Source organism: Clarias gariepinus, chromosome 24 (assembly GCF_024256425.1).
Source record: "Clarias gariepinus isolate MV-2021 ecotype Netherlands chromosome 24, CGAR_prim_01v2, whole genome shotgun sequence".
NCBI classification, from domain to species: domain Eukaryota; kingdom Metazoa; phylum Chordata; class Actinopteri; order Siluriformes; family Clariidae; genus Clarias; species Clarias gariepinus.
The window spans coordinates 10,056,066-10,070,530 of NC_071123.1; the positions used below are offsets into that span (position 1 = coordinate 10,056,066).

At 39.7% G+C, this 14,465-nt stretch overlaps 1 protein-coding gene across 1 annotated transcript; it reads left to right on the forward strand.

Moving 5' to 3' along the window:
- The first annotated feature begins 384 nt into the window (after positions 1 to 384).
- adamts8a (ADAM metallopeptidase with thrombospondin type 1 motif, 8a) lies at positions 385 to 14,251 on the forward strand. The gene is made up of 9 exons (XM_053485863.1): positions 385 to 1,282; positions 4,018 to 4,257; positions 5,912 to 6,044; positions 6,489 to 6,656; positions 8,303 to 8,598; positions 9,944 to 10,130; positions 10,281 to 10,453; positions 10,719 to 10,894; positions 11,012 to 14,251. The coding sequence occupies exons 1-9, from the start codon at positions 581 to 583 to the stop codon at positions 11,745 to 11,747; spliced, it is 2,811 nt and encodes a 936-aa protein (XP_053341838.1). The 5' UTR covers positions 385 to 580; the 3' UTR covers positions 11,748 to 14,251.
- The last annotated feature ends 214 nt before the right edge of the window (positions 14,252 to 14,465 follow it).

Genomic DNA, 14,465 nt, shown 5'->3' on the forward strand with positions numbered 1-14,465 from the left:
ATTCGCACCACTATAAACCTGTCTGAGTTGTAACTGTGCCAAACAATATATATTGGGCCAAGGCCATTTTCTCCAACCCATTATGATTAAAAATAGCCTAATTTGCGGGAAACATTTCAGTCGGGAAACATTATCACCGGGTAAAACATTCCACGCATTAGAGCAGCCCGCGCGCGTGTGTGTGTGTGTGTCTGCGTGCGCGCCGTGTACTCGGGTAATAATAGGCAGCGCTGCACTGTTCTCAGGGGGCGTGGCCGGGAGTCCCCATTGGATCAGAGCGTTCGCGGTCGGTGCGAGTATCGGAAATAAACCGCGCAAGTTCAATAAGATTGCGAGTGTATAAATACCACCGACAAGGACGCGCACACACTGAGTGTACACAGGTCGAAGAGCGTTCTCCTTAATGGCGACCTTATGTTCAAAAGTGTCCCTTTGGTCTTTTCTGTGAATAGAAAGGCGCTGTTTGTTTCATCTAGTTTCTTCAGGTGCAATTTCTGTAGTTTGTTGTTACAACATTAACGTAAGTAGCTAATTAAGTTTTTAGTTTTATTTAGAAAATATTTGCATATCACCAGTCACCATGATTATCACCGCACATTTAATGTTGGCCACGGTTTTGTTCGCCGGACTTGTGCAATGTAACCGCGTGGATTTGGACGAGACCGAGGCGATACCTGTCAAAGTTTCTTTAAAGAAAGGTGGCCTTTGGCGAAGTGAGAACCGGCATGTTTTCCGAATTAATGCATTTGGGCAAATTTTCACGCTGTACCTGAGGCCGGACGACAGTTTCATGGCTCCTGCGCTACGCGTTCAGCGCATAAAAGCGAAGCATCTTTCGGCTGTTTTGAATGACTCTGAGCCTGAGCGCGTACTTGAGGAAATCCTGCCTGAGCCCAGAGAACACCAGCAGAAGCTCAGGAGCTGTTTCCACACCGGGACGGTAAATAAGGACGAGGAGTCGCTGGTCTCTGTCAGTCTCTGTCATGGCATTCGAGGAACTTTCGTGACGCGCGGACGAGAGTACTTCATCGAACCAGTCGGCGCGCGCAGTGGAGACGCGAGAAAGATTTCCTCTCAGCCTCACGTCGTTAAAAGGCGAGTGTTCTCCAGAAAATCCGGTGACGAGGACAACAGTCACGTGAAGCACGTTACCGATCAGTCTGACGAATATGAACAAAAAGCACCAAAGCGGGAACGGAGGTTCGTGTCAGCAGCCAGGTACATCGAGACCCTGGTCGTGGCGGACGCCTCCATGACGCGTTTCTATGGAGATGAAATCAAGGTAAAGTAGCGTTAGAATAAACTAAAATCATGGGCCAGAAAGCCACCTGCCCTGAACAATTTTTCATAAAATATAGTTTAATTGAAGCATAATAGGGTAATGCTAAACTGTTTTAATTTTGTATACTCAGGGTAACATTAACAACCTATTCATTTGTCCACGCAGGAAAATATTGCGGGCGGATGGTCTACAGAAATAGTTGTAGAAGCAGTTAGTCCGTGGGCTGGGCTGATGGGAATTGTGGATTCTAAATTGCTTTAAAATTCGTACTAATAAACATGTCTATTTATGAGTTGTAATACTTTCCATCTCAGATGAGATATTACAAAAGTTCCAAGAAGCGATTCATTTTGCGTGGGCGGAAGCAAATGGCTGTGCGTAATAGAGAGGAACTGCGGCGCTCACGCGATGAACCCGAGCACAGCCTGTGGGATATGTCAAAAACAGCACATTGTCGTTATAAATTGTATGGCTGTTATACTTAAGTACTGTAGACAAGAATGGTGACGAGCCAGTAAACAAATGCGTGATGAAACCATGTGCGAAAGCGCGCCAAAGCGTTTCCAAAGCAGCTTTATCTCGTGTAATTCGCGTTCCATGGAAAATCCACGCATCAGTTTTATCCATCAGTTAAATCCTCATTAGCTATGACATGTTATCTCGATACTGTCTCTGCTGAGTTTTTCCACGTTCTCCCACTTCCCAAAAATATTAGTAGGTACTGTAGATTGCCAACTCTAAATAGGCCCCAGATGTGAGGGGCCAATTGTAGGTGTGCTAAGTTCTCTATAATGGACAGGTATCCCATCCAGTTTAAGTTCCCTCCTCCCATCCTGCAACAAGCTTCAGTTTCAGTAACGATGGGCGGGATACAGCTATCATATAAAAGGCTATTAATATACTACATTGTTGAAAAAAGTGATAGGATATATGATGATGCACAAGAATACACCTTTATTATACTTCAGAAACCAGAAAATCTATGGTCCCTGATCTCTTGTATACATTATTTTAATATTATAATCAGTTTATGGCCATATATGAGTGAGTTAATGAACCCTGCAAATGCATCATCACGCATACACTTCCACATTAATGATTAATGAATTTTGCTCTATCTGGTTCTATCTGTCTGCCCACTACCCACTTACTCCTGTGATTTTAGCTGGTATCCCAGTCACAATACATACTACTGTATTAAATACTAGTATCAAATTTGTATATATTTAAAGCTCATTGGGGTCTGTGGGGGGTAGCTTGCTCTTATGTGCATCATGCAACAGCTAGACCGGATCAGTGCATCTCTGTCTGTTTACTAAGAAAAGGGTCATTACTGCATTTCTTTGCATGAATCGGACAACACAGTCCAGCCATGTTTATCATCTCAGACTTCGCACACAAAACTTGTGATCACAAATGTTTACCATGCTTCATGTTTTGTTGATAGTGTTTTACCAGCATCATGTCCTTCTGTAAACAGAGGATGCAGGGGAGGATTATTTTAAACTATGCTGTTGATAGTTGCAAGTCGTGTGTAATTAACTGAATGTGATTGCTGACAGAGCTGTTTTAGATACACTTTTTCTTTCTTTGTCCTCTTCTTTTCAATATATTAAAGAAGACTGACAGTAATAAACAATTTGTGGGGTAATTTGTCATAATTTTATTAATATAATAAATATTTTTAGGTGGCTCAGTGGTAGGTGTTTCGCCTGCCATGTCAAAGGCTCAGGTTTGATTCCCAGCCAGTGCCCAAAACCCAGCCACTGGATGCAGTGCTGGTCCCAAGCCCAGATAAAATGGGAGGGTTGCGTCAGGAAGGGCATCCAGCGTAAAACCTGTGCCAAGCTTGTATGTGCAGACCAGGTGGCGACTCCTTGCAGGGTCAGCCGAAAGACCAAAAACAACCTACTGTAACAGCAGTTTTTTCCTCATGCCAGTTGCAGTACTAAATGTAACATTATAGCCTGAGAATACATAATACATTTCCTACATTTATAAATTGCTTATGTGGTGTCATATAACATTTTCCAAGTAACAGTTCTCATATATTATGCAAGGATCATGACATCAGCAGTTGTCTAAGCATAAATAAACATACCAACTAGTAATAGTTTATTCCTAGTCTTGTTAGTGTGTTACATTATAATAATTTCATTTTCAGTAACTGCTTGACTCAGCATAGGCTGGGACATAACTGTGTCCGAAGCCTTTCTTGGGAACACTGCAAGTAGGTTGGGAATAACATTAGAATGGGAAGATTGGTGGTAAGGAATGCCTACCAGCATGTTTTAGGGAGGTGAAATGTAACACAGAAGGACATTAATTAGCGCTCATGATCAAACTAGGGACCCTGCAAGTGTGAGGTGGTAATATTTCAACTTAAGCCAACATGGCACATCATTAGAAATGCATGGAAATGAAATTACTATTTGAAATTACTACCAGAATTTCAACCAGAAAAGTACTGTTATTAAGTCAGAGATCTCCATTAGCTGTGATATTATGTACAGAAACAAAAACTCAAGACACCCATGAAATGAATGGGATTATGGATAGGCAAAAGGAGTTTGGTATTGAGCACTTTCCAGCTATTTTATTGACAAGAAATAGTTGTGGTATTTATAAATATTTGACTTAAAAAGATGTGTAGATTTTAGTGCAATTGATCATATGTACAGTGTTCAAAAAAATGTAACCAATTTACTACGACCTTATTTGCTATTTTTCTGCAGCACTACATATTAACCATAATGGGGATGGCCGCACAACTTTATGGCCACCCTAGCATTAAGAATGCTGTGACCCTAGTGGTGGTGAAGATGTTGGTAGTGGAAGATGAGGATGTTGGACCCGAGGTGTCCAGAAATGGTGGAATGACCCTACGCAATTTCTGCACCTGGCAACAGCACTTTAACCCAGCAAGTCCACGCCATCCTGAGCATTATGACACTGCCATTTTGTTTACTAGAGAGGTGAGCCATTATCTCTGTTTTAAATGTGCTTCTAAAACTTGTTAGGCATTTGTAAAAAAAAATTACATGGTTTGTACTGTTGATTTTTCTATCATTGATTTTCTATCAAGTGTTTAAGTTCTCTCAATTCAGAATTTTTTTCCCAACCACATTTATTCCACAAAGTTGACGGTTCAGCATAATCCTTCCAGGTTGTGATAATGTGTTAAAGGGTTTTAAGCCTGTTCCAGTCATTTTAAATATCCTTATTCATTTTCTTTGCTTAATCCAGCTTAATAATTTGACCCATTTGACAACTTTTTTTTTACCGGGCAGTAAAGATAAGTCCTCCATACACCTATACACACATTCACCCCGAAGTGCAATTCACGTCAGTAAAGCTGGCATGATTTTAAGTTTTAAGAGGAAATAAGAGAACCCAGAGGAAACCAACATGGTTACTGTGAGAAACACACAAGTTCGGCACAACAGTAGACTGTAATGAGGATCACAATTGGGATTGTGAGGAGCTGTGAGGCAGCAACACTAGTCACTGTGCCGCTGTACATCCCTTAATCTTTGATTACTATTTGATGGATAATAATGACTCCATGATAGCTGTAGTGATCAGGGTTTTGTTTGCTGGGCAGTTGTACCTCAGTGGGCTAAGGCTCTGGGTTACTGATCAGAAGGTTAGCGGTTCAAGCCCCGGCTCCACCACACTGTTACTGTGTGCCTTTTAGCAAGGCCCTTAAACCTGTCTGCTCCAGGGGTGCCATATCAAGGCTGACCCTGCACTCTGACCACAGCCCCCAAGCTGGGATATGTGAAGAAAGAAATTTCACAGTGCAGTAATGTATATGTGGCAAGTAAATGCTCAATTAAGTAACCTTTCTTTTAAATATGGTTTAGCTTAGGATTTGTAAAATATTCTGGTATTCTGACATTCTTCAATCATCCTCATCAGTATATTAACTGTGCTAACACCTTGCCATCTGCATAACATAATCAGAACGCTGCAATATAAGAAAGATTTGGCAGAATTTTGACGTGTCTCATTAGAAAGCCACTTTTTAGGTCAAATTAGACAGAAAGTGAGAGACTATTCTAGTATCTAGTACAGAAGGGTAACAGTAAAAAAGCTGAACTTAAAGCTGATGTTTGGCCAGACATTCTGTATCTAAAAGCAACAGAATTCATGTTTGTCTGAGTCGGACAGGCCAGATGTGTAGCAGATGCAAAGCTTTTGCTTTTCTCCAAAGATTTCTGAGAAGTCCTCCTTCATGGGCAAAGTTGCTCAATTCAGGGGTAGCACACATTTGAGAAAGGCTTCAGTTCTGGGAGTGAACTGCGAGACCAGCCATCTCACAGTTAAAAATTCTCCCTCACTCTTTTTAGTCTGCCATGTATTTGCTTCATTTTACGATGGAAACACTGACAAATATGTTTTGCTGGCAAGAGCCTATTGGGGGGAAAAAGGTCTGTCTGGAACTAATGGAGAGATGTCTGGATATCAGTGTCTGAAATCTGTCCCTCCTCTCCTTTTTTCTCCTCTCCTCTCCAACATGTTCTTTTCTCTCCTGTGGTTGCTGTCTCAACCTGTCCATCTTCCGACCGAATCCCTTATACACTTTGCCTCTTTTTTTACTATACTGTCTGCCTTTTGCCATTCCAGGATATTTGTGGACATCAGAATTGTGACACGCTGGGTGTAGCTGATGTGGGAACCATGTGTGACCCCAAAAGAAGCTGTTCAGTCATTGAGGACAACGGCCTTCAGGCAGTGTTCACTGTGTCACATGAGCTTGGTACAGGTCACATACATACAGTACACACACACACACACTTGCGTGCACACTGCACCAAATTCCAGCCCATGCCTCCATCTGACATCTCACACCCACTGAGTGTCTGGATCAGAGTGGACAGCCCAAATTTAGACTTAGCCATTCATTAATATGTCTCTAACCGTCTCAGTTTCACTTGAACACTTTCCATGATCACATTTGTCCCATTACAGAATGGTCAATCTGTAATAGCTTCAGGGAATATTTTTATTCCATTAGATCACCTTAATTGCACAGCTATTGGAATTAAGCATGTCACAAACAATTAAGTTCATATAAAATAAATTGATAAAAAAACGAGGTTCAGTAGCAGCTATGCTAAGCTAGTATTCTTTTATTTGTGGTTGTGCTACATGTATTTTGTACATAGTATTTTGACATTCTTCTCTCTCTGCCTTGCCACAGGTCATGTACTAAGTATGCCGCATGATGACTCCAAAACCTGTGAGAAATTGTTCGGTGATATCGATGGACACCACCTTATGGCTCCATTCTTTGTCCACCTCAACAAGACACTTCCCTGGTCACCATGCAGTGCTCTTTACATCACAGAGTTCTTCGACAATGGGCATGGTATGGCCTGAGTCATCATACAGATCCTATCACATTTGCATAAAAGTTCATAGGCAGTTCAGCCAGTATAGATTTTTTGATGATCCATGCATGTCTAAACGCAGCTGCTGCAAATAAGGTGGCTGAAATTAGAGGAGCAAAAATAGGGAAACTAACTAGACTGTTGGGACATCAATTGGAATAAATGAATGGAAAGGGGATGTTTGAAAGGGGATAATAAATAGACACATTTTCTACTTGACTGATCTGTCACTTAAACAAGGGGGCAGACTTTGCTTTAAGCATTTTTAATGATATAAGAACACACTAGAATATTTTCGTTGCATGTAAGGAATAGCATTCTAAGTATGTGTGAAAGTATTTAAGAATATGCAAAGTTAAACAAAGCCATACCTATTTATAAATTACACGGCTCCTTTTAAGATGTGGTTTTGAGTGTTCCATCGGTTTTTGGCACAAGTGCAGGTCATATTTCTTCAAGATCCATCCATGTCACTTAGTACCCATTTCAATACTGATATCTTAAATCTTAAAGTTGCTGTTACTTAGTTAAGGGAAGCTTGCCATAGAAAACAACCAGTGCAGTGGAAATCTATAAAAATGGAGGTCTCTGTTTTTACAAGTTTAGTCACACTTTTTTCATATGTCTATTTTGCCTTTACTTGCTCTCTAACCACTAATAACAGACCTGGAAAACCACACTGTGTAATTTTGCTGAGAATGTCAAAATTAACCACCTATGTAGAGTCTGCTCTTTTTTATTTCTTTCTCTCTTTTTCTCTCTGGGTGGTTTTTGCCCTCAATACAGCTTAATGTAGTCAGGTGACTGACACATGCCAGGCATGTCTGATATTGTTACAGGAAATGTGTTGAAGGTTTCCCATGGTTACTGTCTGTACAGTCTCCCAGAGGAGTAACTCATGCTTCAGCATTCCCTCAAAGCCTGAAAAAATGAACAGTGCATTGAAAAATAGCAAACATATTTTTGCGTGAGATTGATTTATCTGTCAGTATTTTAGTCTGAGCTCCTCACTCCCACTTCCTTGTGTCATCCTTAGTGACTAACACATTCCAGCTTTAATAGCTGTTTTCCGTCACTCAGATGCTGCTATTGGCAGGCACAGTTCACATCTATTGCAATTGCTTCCGCCATAGGTACACAAAAGCACCGATAAAAATGGCAAGACCTAAATTTTCAAGATTATTAGACTTATGCAAACTGGATGCTTAAAAGCCCTACAATCTGCCTTTTGATTCTACTTGAAATACACATGGGTTATGATGATATTCTGTGATTTAGAGCCCTGTAAGCACCAGTGTTAATGACTGAGCTGAAGTTGGTTTGTTCTGAAGCTGCAAAGTTATGGGTTACATAATGGAAACCTCCGGGTGAGACCATTCTGATTTACGCACATAATGAAATATTTCCCTCAAGCTACAAATGTGCACACCTGTTTATTCCAAATAAGTGGTGGTTTCAGCCAACTTAAGTTTCACATGCTAGTGTTGATGATGTCAGTGACTAGGGGGATTAAAGAAAGCAGGATAGCTAATTAAAGATGCATGGCTGTCTCTTGATTTGTGCATGATTGCATGTGTAGTTCGTTGAAAAAACAGTATTATGTCTTTCATTTGTCTGTCTTTAGGTGACTGCTTACTGGATGTGCCAGATAAGACCATTCCCTTAAAAGCTGAGCCTCCAGGCCACATGTTTGGTGTGGACCGTCAGTGCCAGCAAACGTTTGGGGAGGAGTTTGCCCACTGCCCCAATGCCCCAGAGGACCAAGCATGCATCCAGTTATGGTGCCGTGAAGAGGGCAAACTTCAGTGCACTACCCGTAATGGAAGCCTGCCCTGGGCTGATGGAACACCCTGTGGTGAAGACCAGAGCTGCCATGAGGGGGTGTGTTTGTCGAGCATGTTGACAGTGAAGGAAAATAAGGTATGTGTAGTAATAAACAAGCTTGAGTAAGATTCATCAAAACAAAAATTTTAGTACAGTAGATGTTAAATTATTGGCTAGTACTAAGTAGATTCAAATACCTACAGTATATGGGCAGTGCTGTTATCTTCAGTGTATCTGAAAATCTACCACGAAGTTCTTTTTTCACAAAGTGCATCACTTTATTTAAAAAATTCTTAAGTTAAGGTCACTATTTGCCTGAGATATCTTTTAGATGTCTGGACACTGAGTCAGACTATTAATTTTTCACTTTAACAAAGTAAGCCAGCTGCTGCTGTTAGACTCCATCTGGGTCCTTTCTCAGAGCAACATAAAATAATCAATCTACTTACAATCCAGTTCCATGAATGCCAGACATTCCTGTAGCCAAAGAGATAGAGAAAAACAACAAATGGCAGGTGTGACATTGAGTAAAAGATGGAGAGGCAGATAAATAAAAAAAGACAGACACAGAGAGAAAGAATGTACAGTACAATCTACCTCAAAAGTGTATTGAGGTAGATTATTACAACATCATATAACCACATTGAGCTCCACTACTGTCATCCATGAACAGGAATCGGACACTATCATCGGCACAAGCTGATAAAGATTAGGGGGGGAAAAACACCTGGCTTTTTTCCAGTTTTACCCTGTTTTATTTATTTATTTATTAATTTTTTGTCAGCTCAAACTAATCTAGTTCTTCAACCCTAATCTCTCTCATAAGCGAAGTGTTTGGACCACTCACATCTTCTTCTTCTTTGTCTTTCGGTTGTTTTTTTTGCATTATTCTGTGTAAACTCTAAAGCAGAGCAATAATTCTAGTCCTGGAGGGCCAGTGTCCAGTTTGGACACTAGCTTTCCAGGCCTGGGTTTGGACATCCCTGCTCTAAAGACTGTTGTGTATGAAAATTCCCAGATCAGAAGTTTCTAAAATACTTTAACCAGCCCATCTGAAATTAACTACTATGCCATAGTTAGGTCATAGAGCCACTTTATTATTATTATTATTATATATTTTTTTTAATTATGTGAAATGTATCTGAATGTTTTTTTTTTGCCTTGAGCTGCTGCTATTGGATTCAATTTAATTTTAGTTCTATAGCGCTTTTAACAATTGTCATTGTCACAAAGCTGCTTTGCTACATGACTGCCATCCTGCTTTTTATCAGGGTATGAAATTCATCCCAAGGTAATTAGATAAATTAGATTGCTGTTTTAGACTTGTGAAAAATAGGTCACTGCTCCAGACACTCCTGCATGCTTTTTACGTGTCACTTACTTGATTATTGTTTCCTCAATCCTTCCATATGTTTGTCATATGGATTTATTCTTCTTCCAGGAGTCAGTCAATGGTGGCTGGGGTGCTTGGGGTGCTTGGGGTCCATGTTCTCGTACCTGTGGTGGTGGGGTTGAGTTCTCCCATCGTGAGTGCACAGATCCAATGCCACAGAATGGTGGAACCTACTGCGTGGGTCAGAGAGTGAAATACCAGTCCTGCAATATTGAGACCTGCTCAGAGAATCATGGTAACATTTTATGAATACTGTACTCCTACTGTATGTTCTTTTCAGAAACATTATTGTGTGTTTTTTTGGTAAAAGTTAATATATTTGACATTGTGCACATTTCATGTGAAGTTGTGTGTATTGGTTCATTAATAGCCTTTAATTGCACAGGTAAAAGCTTCAGAGAGGAACAGTGTGAGAAATACAACAGTGATCGTTACTTGAACATGCATGGCAAAATAAAGGAGTGGATCCCAAAGTATGCTGGTGTTTCCCCCAGGGATAGGTGCAAACTTTTCTGCAGAGCCAGGAACAGCAATGAATTTAAAGTCTTTGAAGCCAAGGTGCAACTTGTTCTGTAGCTTTTTTTTTAACAATATAAAATATATAAAATATTTAAATTATTTTTATGATTCACATAAGATTTTACATATAATTTATTTTTTACAGCAATACTGATATTTTTGTGTATCAAATTTATTTACATTTATTTTAATTATGAAATTACCTCAGTAGTAAAACCCTCTTGCTGATATTTTGAACATAGTCAAAAGTTGTACTTTTAAACAGTAACCACTGGAAAACACTTGTTGTTTATGTGTTGATCAGGTCGTGGATGGTACAACCTGTGGTCCAGATACAACGTCTATCTGTGTCCAGGGACAATGCATCAAGGCTGGCTGTGACCAGGTCATAGGCTCCAATCTTAGGCTGGACAAATGTGGTATCTGTGGTGGAGATGGTACAAGTTGCAGAAAAATCAGTGGCACTCTAAACAAAGCTATGTAAGTGAGAAAAATCTCTTAAATTATTTGCAAGACTAAAACAGATAAAAAAAAAGTACTTACAGAAAAAGTAATTCTACTGGTGTAAAAATTTATAATAGTATTATATTTTCACAGCTTTGGCTATAATGACATAGTTACCATTCCTGCTGGGGCCACCAACATTGACGTCAAGCAGCGTAGCCAACATGGTATTAGGCATGATGGCAACTACCTGGCAGTGAAGGCCGAGGATGAAACCTACATTCTCAACGGGAATTTCTCAGTATCCACGGCTGAACTGGACATTCCAGTGCGTGGTGCTGTCCTTCGATACAGTGGTTCGTCCACTACCCTGGAGCGGCTTCTCAGCTTCCAGGTACTCCAGCAAAGCATAACCATCCAGCTTCTGTCAACAGCAGGGGACACTTCACCTCCCAGGGTTAAATACAGCTTCTACCTGCCTCGTGACCTTCCCTTCAGCAAGCCAGACTCAGAGAGGAGCCTTTCGACACATGCTATCCTGCCTTTTGGAGGAGCCGAATGGGTTCTGGGCGAGTGGTCCGAGTGCTCCAAGAGCTGCGGTTCTGGCTGGTCCAGGAGGAGCGTTGAGTGTCAAGACAGAACAGGAACCCCGACTTTCTTGTGCGACATGGAGCTGCGGCCAACTGACATCCGACCGTGTGGTGATCTGCCCTGTCCTGTATGGCAGATGGGACAATGGTCAGCCTGCTCTCGGACTTGCGGGGCTGGTGAGCGACAGCGCATCGCGATGTGCATAGACTACACAGGCAAGACCGTGGAACCAGAGAAGTGCAACCCAGATAAGCGGCCCGAGGCTGTTTCCACAGAGTGCTTTTACCAGGACTGTTAAAACAGGTTGTTTCCTGCAACAAAGCACAGGGGCAGGTAGTGGCAGAGGTTTAAGATCCATAGGGCAGGTACTGGATGAGAGAGCTTTTAACCCAACACCCTTACTATTGTGTATGAGGCTGATTATGCTTCAGATGCAAGCTAGGAAATGTTATCATACAAAATAGGTACAAATCATCTGTTAAGCCTCATAACAGTGTTAGATATGAGGTTTTATCTACATGATTAATTCTGATTGTTATTCATAGTTTTCTGTTTTACCTTTTAATCATCTAACCACTATATTAATATATTTTCCTGCCCCACTGAGATCTACCTCAAAGCGTAAAAATGTTGTAATACTAAAGGAAATGATTCTGTTTATAACTTTACTACAAAGGAATATTACCTTTGCAAACAATACTGCTGAACTTTATTCAGATATGACTGGTCAAATACCTCCATTTTAATGCATTATAGTCCACATCAGACAGACAGATGTTCTGTGAGTCTGTTTATCTAACTGAATTTAAAGCTACCTGAGACATGAACATACCAGCTTCACATGCAGGTATGTAGGTTCATGTTCCTCTCTTTAGGCTTAATCCAAATTCAGCTGCCTTTTAATAGATAAATATTCATACATATGCTTAAGTGCTATTTCACAAGTTTAATTTATTTGCCAGTTTGTATTCTATAACAGTGTGTTTATTATTTGTTAATACGTCTAATAATTTAATGCTGGGTAATATGAAATATTTCAGATTTATGCATTTCAACACTGGAACTTAGTCTTTAGCCACATAGGGATAAACAGACATTACCTAGGCCAACATGAGAGCTATTAAATAGTGAGGGCATTCAACGTCTTACTATCTGCTTTTAACATTCATCTGCTTTTTTTTTATATTATCAAGCTGCTTTATAGTTTGTCACGGTGTCAAGGTGAACTTGCTCAATCTAGACACTCAACTCCACTTTTGTATAGGTGACCATACTGTTTTAAATAACTGTGGTAAAATATGGCCTCAAACTCATCTAAATCTACCTTTTACTTTGTGTTTTCTCTAAACATCCATTGCCCTCTGGAGAAAAGTACTTTTCATACTATAATGCCTGGAAATTAGTAGGAATAAAAAATCTGAGACTAGCCTTATAAAATAGTGCAGTGCAATCAGAATGTTGTTATAACAAAAAATCCTTTTAGTTTTTTAAGCTGAAATGAATTTGAATTAAAACAATAGTAATTACAATACATAGACATGCAAAAAGTAAATAGACTTCTATAGTATGAATAAAATGTATGCATCAATATTTGTAAACATTCTTGTGCATGTAAGGTTTAGCTAGTAATATATTATAAAATGTTGGCTTAAAGAGGGAAAATGAAAATGAAAAGTTTGTTCTCAACAGATCTTCAACTGAACTACAATTCTGGTAGTTTTTCGAAACGAGTATTTAAAGATTCCTAATTATTTTTATCTGGCAAACCTCATTGTCAGATTGACCAACAATCTAGCCTTTTTGAAAATTAGAGATTTCTTTCTCATTTTCATTTCTAGGCGAATTTAAACAAGTCTAATCTGAATCCAGTCTGAAGTCATTTAAACAACTACTACTATCAGGTACTTCTTGCATGTCTGTGCATATACATTTGCATATCAGTTTAAATGGACAAGCTGCATTCCATGAGTATAAGTATGTTTCTCTGTTTGTATTACTCCGCTAGTCCATGTTCACTATATTAAATTCCAATTCTAGCAATAGTGTGTTACATTGAAACTGTTACTACAGTTAGTGCAGGTTGTCAGTCTGTCTGTTGCATGGCAACACTTATGACTCTAACCAGGTGTCACACCACTCATGACTCTGTCCATGTGTGACATCTTTGGGAACTATTTTCATTGCCGGAACAAAAATAAACAAAATATTTGGCCAGATTGTGATTGAAATGTTGGTTAATCTACTGGTTGGTAGTTGGTTAAACTTGATTAAAGTCGGTTAAACCTTTTGTTTTTAGACCTGTTGTATAAAAACAATAGCACGCTTACATTTGTGCCATTCTCCTGAATATCAGTATGACTGTATTTACCTGCAGCCACATCACTGCTGCACTTTTATTTAGTACAACAATCTTGTCCATATGATATTGTTTAAATGTTTGCCTGTCTCTCCTCAGATAAAGAAAACACAACAAAAAACAAAAACACCCACATAAATCCTGAATTTAAACATGTTAGTCCAAGGATTTGCATTCCTTCTAAATGAGATGATCTGAAATTGTGTAGATCTGAAACTAGGGCATTCTATCCCTTCAGTGAAGGTCTGTATAATGCTATTGTTATAGCTTCCTTTTTAAGGTATTTATTTTTTTTTCTAACTTAAAACACCCTAGTTGTGTTTTATTTCTTGTTGCTGATGTCTGTCCTATATAACTGATATGAACTGAATTCATAATGTTGTCTACAGTAAACAGTATGTTGTTTTATTTGGTGTGATAACCTGAATAAAACCTAATCAAGGTCAGTGGAAGACTTTTTGATTTAATTACATACATTATTAGGTGGCACGGTGGCCTCGCACCTCCACGATTCCTGTCGGGGTCTGTGTGCATGGAGTTTGTATTTTCTCTCCATGTTTGGTGAGAAACAAAGTCCAAAGGCATGCAGATTAAGCTACCTGGTGTTCGCAAATTGCTTGTAGTGTGTGAATTTGCGTGTGAAGGTTGATCGGCGGCCCT